The 1,435-nt window shown below is 53.0% G+C and overlaps 1 protein-coding gene across 1 annotated transcript in view; it reads left to right on the plus strand.

Moving 5' to 3' along the window:
- The window catches only part of LOC119339400 (alpha carbonic anhydrase 7-like), a 2,408-nt gene extending 1,117 nt beyond the window's left edge, over window positions 1–1,291 (plus strand). The window contains exons 2-4 of the mRNA XM_037611478.1: window positions 3–587; window positions 811–864; window positions 1,205–1,291. Coding sequence (XP_037467375.1) covers window positions 3–587; window positions 811–864; window positions 1,205–1,291 — 726 coding nt within the window. The remainder of the gene's footprint in view (window positions 1–2; window positions 588–810; window positions 865–1,204) is intronic.
- The last annotated feature ends 144 nt before the right edge of the window (window positions 1,292–1,435 follow it).

Below are 1,435 nucleotides of genomic sequence, written 5' to 3' on the forward strand. Positions count from 1 at the left end.
AGGAGTTCAGTTACTCGCTGGACGCGGAGAATGGGCCGACACACTGGGGCGAGATCAAGGAGGAGCGGTCGGCATGCGGCGAGGGGGAGATGCAGTCGCCCATCGACCTCGCCAGCCCGCATGTCTCCCTGGTGAGCCACCTCAGACACCTCAACCACTCCTACGCCCCCGCCAACGCATTCGTCGTAAACCGCGGCCACGACATCATGGTGCATTTCGAGGGTGACGTCGGGAGCGTGTTCATCGACTACACTGCGTACCACCTCCGGCAGCTGCACTGGCATGCGCCCACCGAGCACAGCGTCAACGGCCGCCGGTACGACATGGAGCTGTACATGGTGCACCAGAGCGCCAAGAACAAGACCGCCGTCATCGGCGTCTTCTATGAGATCGGCGCCCGCGACGCCTTCCAGCACAAGCTGGAGCCATACCTGGAGATGATCGCCAAGCAGCCGGAGAGGGAGGAGAAGGTGGGCGTGGTGGACGCCAGGAGCGCCAGGGGTAGGGCTAGCATGTACTACCGCTACGTGGGCTCCCTCACCACCCCGCCATGCACCCAAGGGGTCATCTGGACCATCGTCAAGCGGGTAGGTTTCCTTCCCGCACTCATTATTTTGTCTAGCTTGGCCGTTGGCACGGTGATTTAGTACTACTATATTTTCTTCACATTGGTTGATCGGAATTTGGATCACTGAAAGAGTGAAAGTCCTGTTACATCATATGGTTGGTGCATGCATGTTGAGGTTTTTTTTTGAGGGAGTAAATGGTGAGGGAATTGATTCTTTCTGAAACATCTCTCTGGTTCTACAGGTTCATACCGTGTCGCGGCATCAGCTGGAGCTTCTCCGAGAGGCCGTCCACGATGTAAGATTTTCTTTTTCCATGTGTAGTTTCATTCTTTTTCAAATGCTCTTCGGCCTTGTTCGGTTAAACCTCTCCTGGAGGGGATTGGAGAGGTTTGGAGGGGATTGAATGAGATTTTGACTTGTATGATATTTAATCCACCCCAATCCACTTCATTCCCCTTTAATTTTGTTGCAACCTAACAAGCCCTCATGGAAGCGAGCATTTATAATGCCAAAGCGACATGAAAGCTGCCTCCAGCTCGGCTGATCTCCACTCAACTGTGGACTAACACTTGATTGAGTGAGTATAAAGAAAGAAGGGAAAACTCGGACTGATTTTCCTTCCACCATACATGCAGGAAATGGAGAAGAACGCAAGGCCGCGTCAGGAGGTGAAGATCAGAGACATCAGCAGGTTCTGGCCCATCCAGCAGAATAAACACTGATTATTGCAGTGCTTCTCTGCTTAATTAGAGTTTCATAGTACTTCAACAACCTCCTTTCCTCCTCCTCAAGAAAAGTCTATTCCTCCTCCCGCCGGCACTGCTGCTGATCCACCCCACCTCCGATGGCCTTTGGGCCATGGAGGT

This window comes from Triticum dicoccoides, chromosome 7B, assembly GCF_002162155.2.
Source record: "Triticum dicoccoides isolate Atlit2015 ecotype Zavitan chromosome 7B, WEW_v2.0, whole genome shotgun sequence".
Lineage (NCBI taxonomy): Eukaryota > Viridiplantae > Streptophyta > Magnoliopsida > Poales > Poaceae > Triticum > Triticum dicoccoides.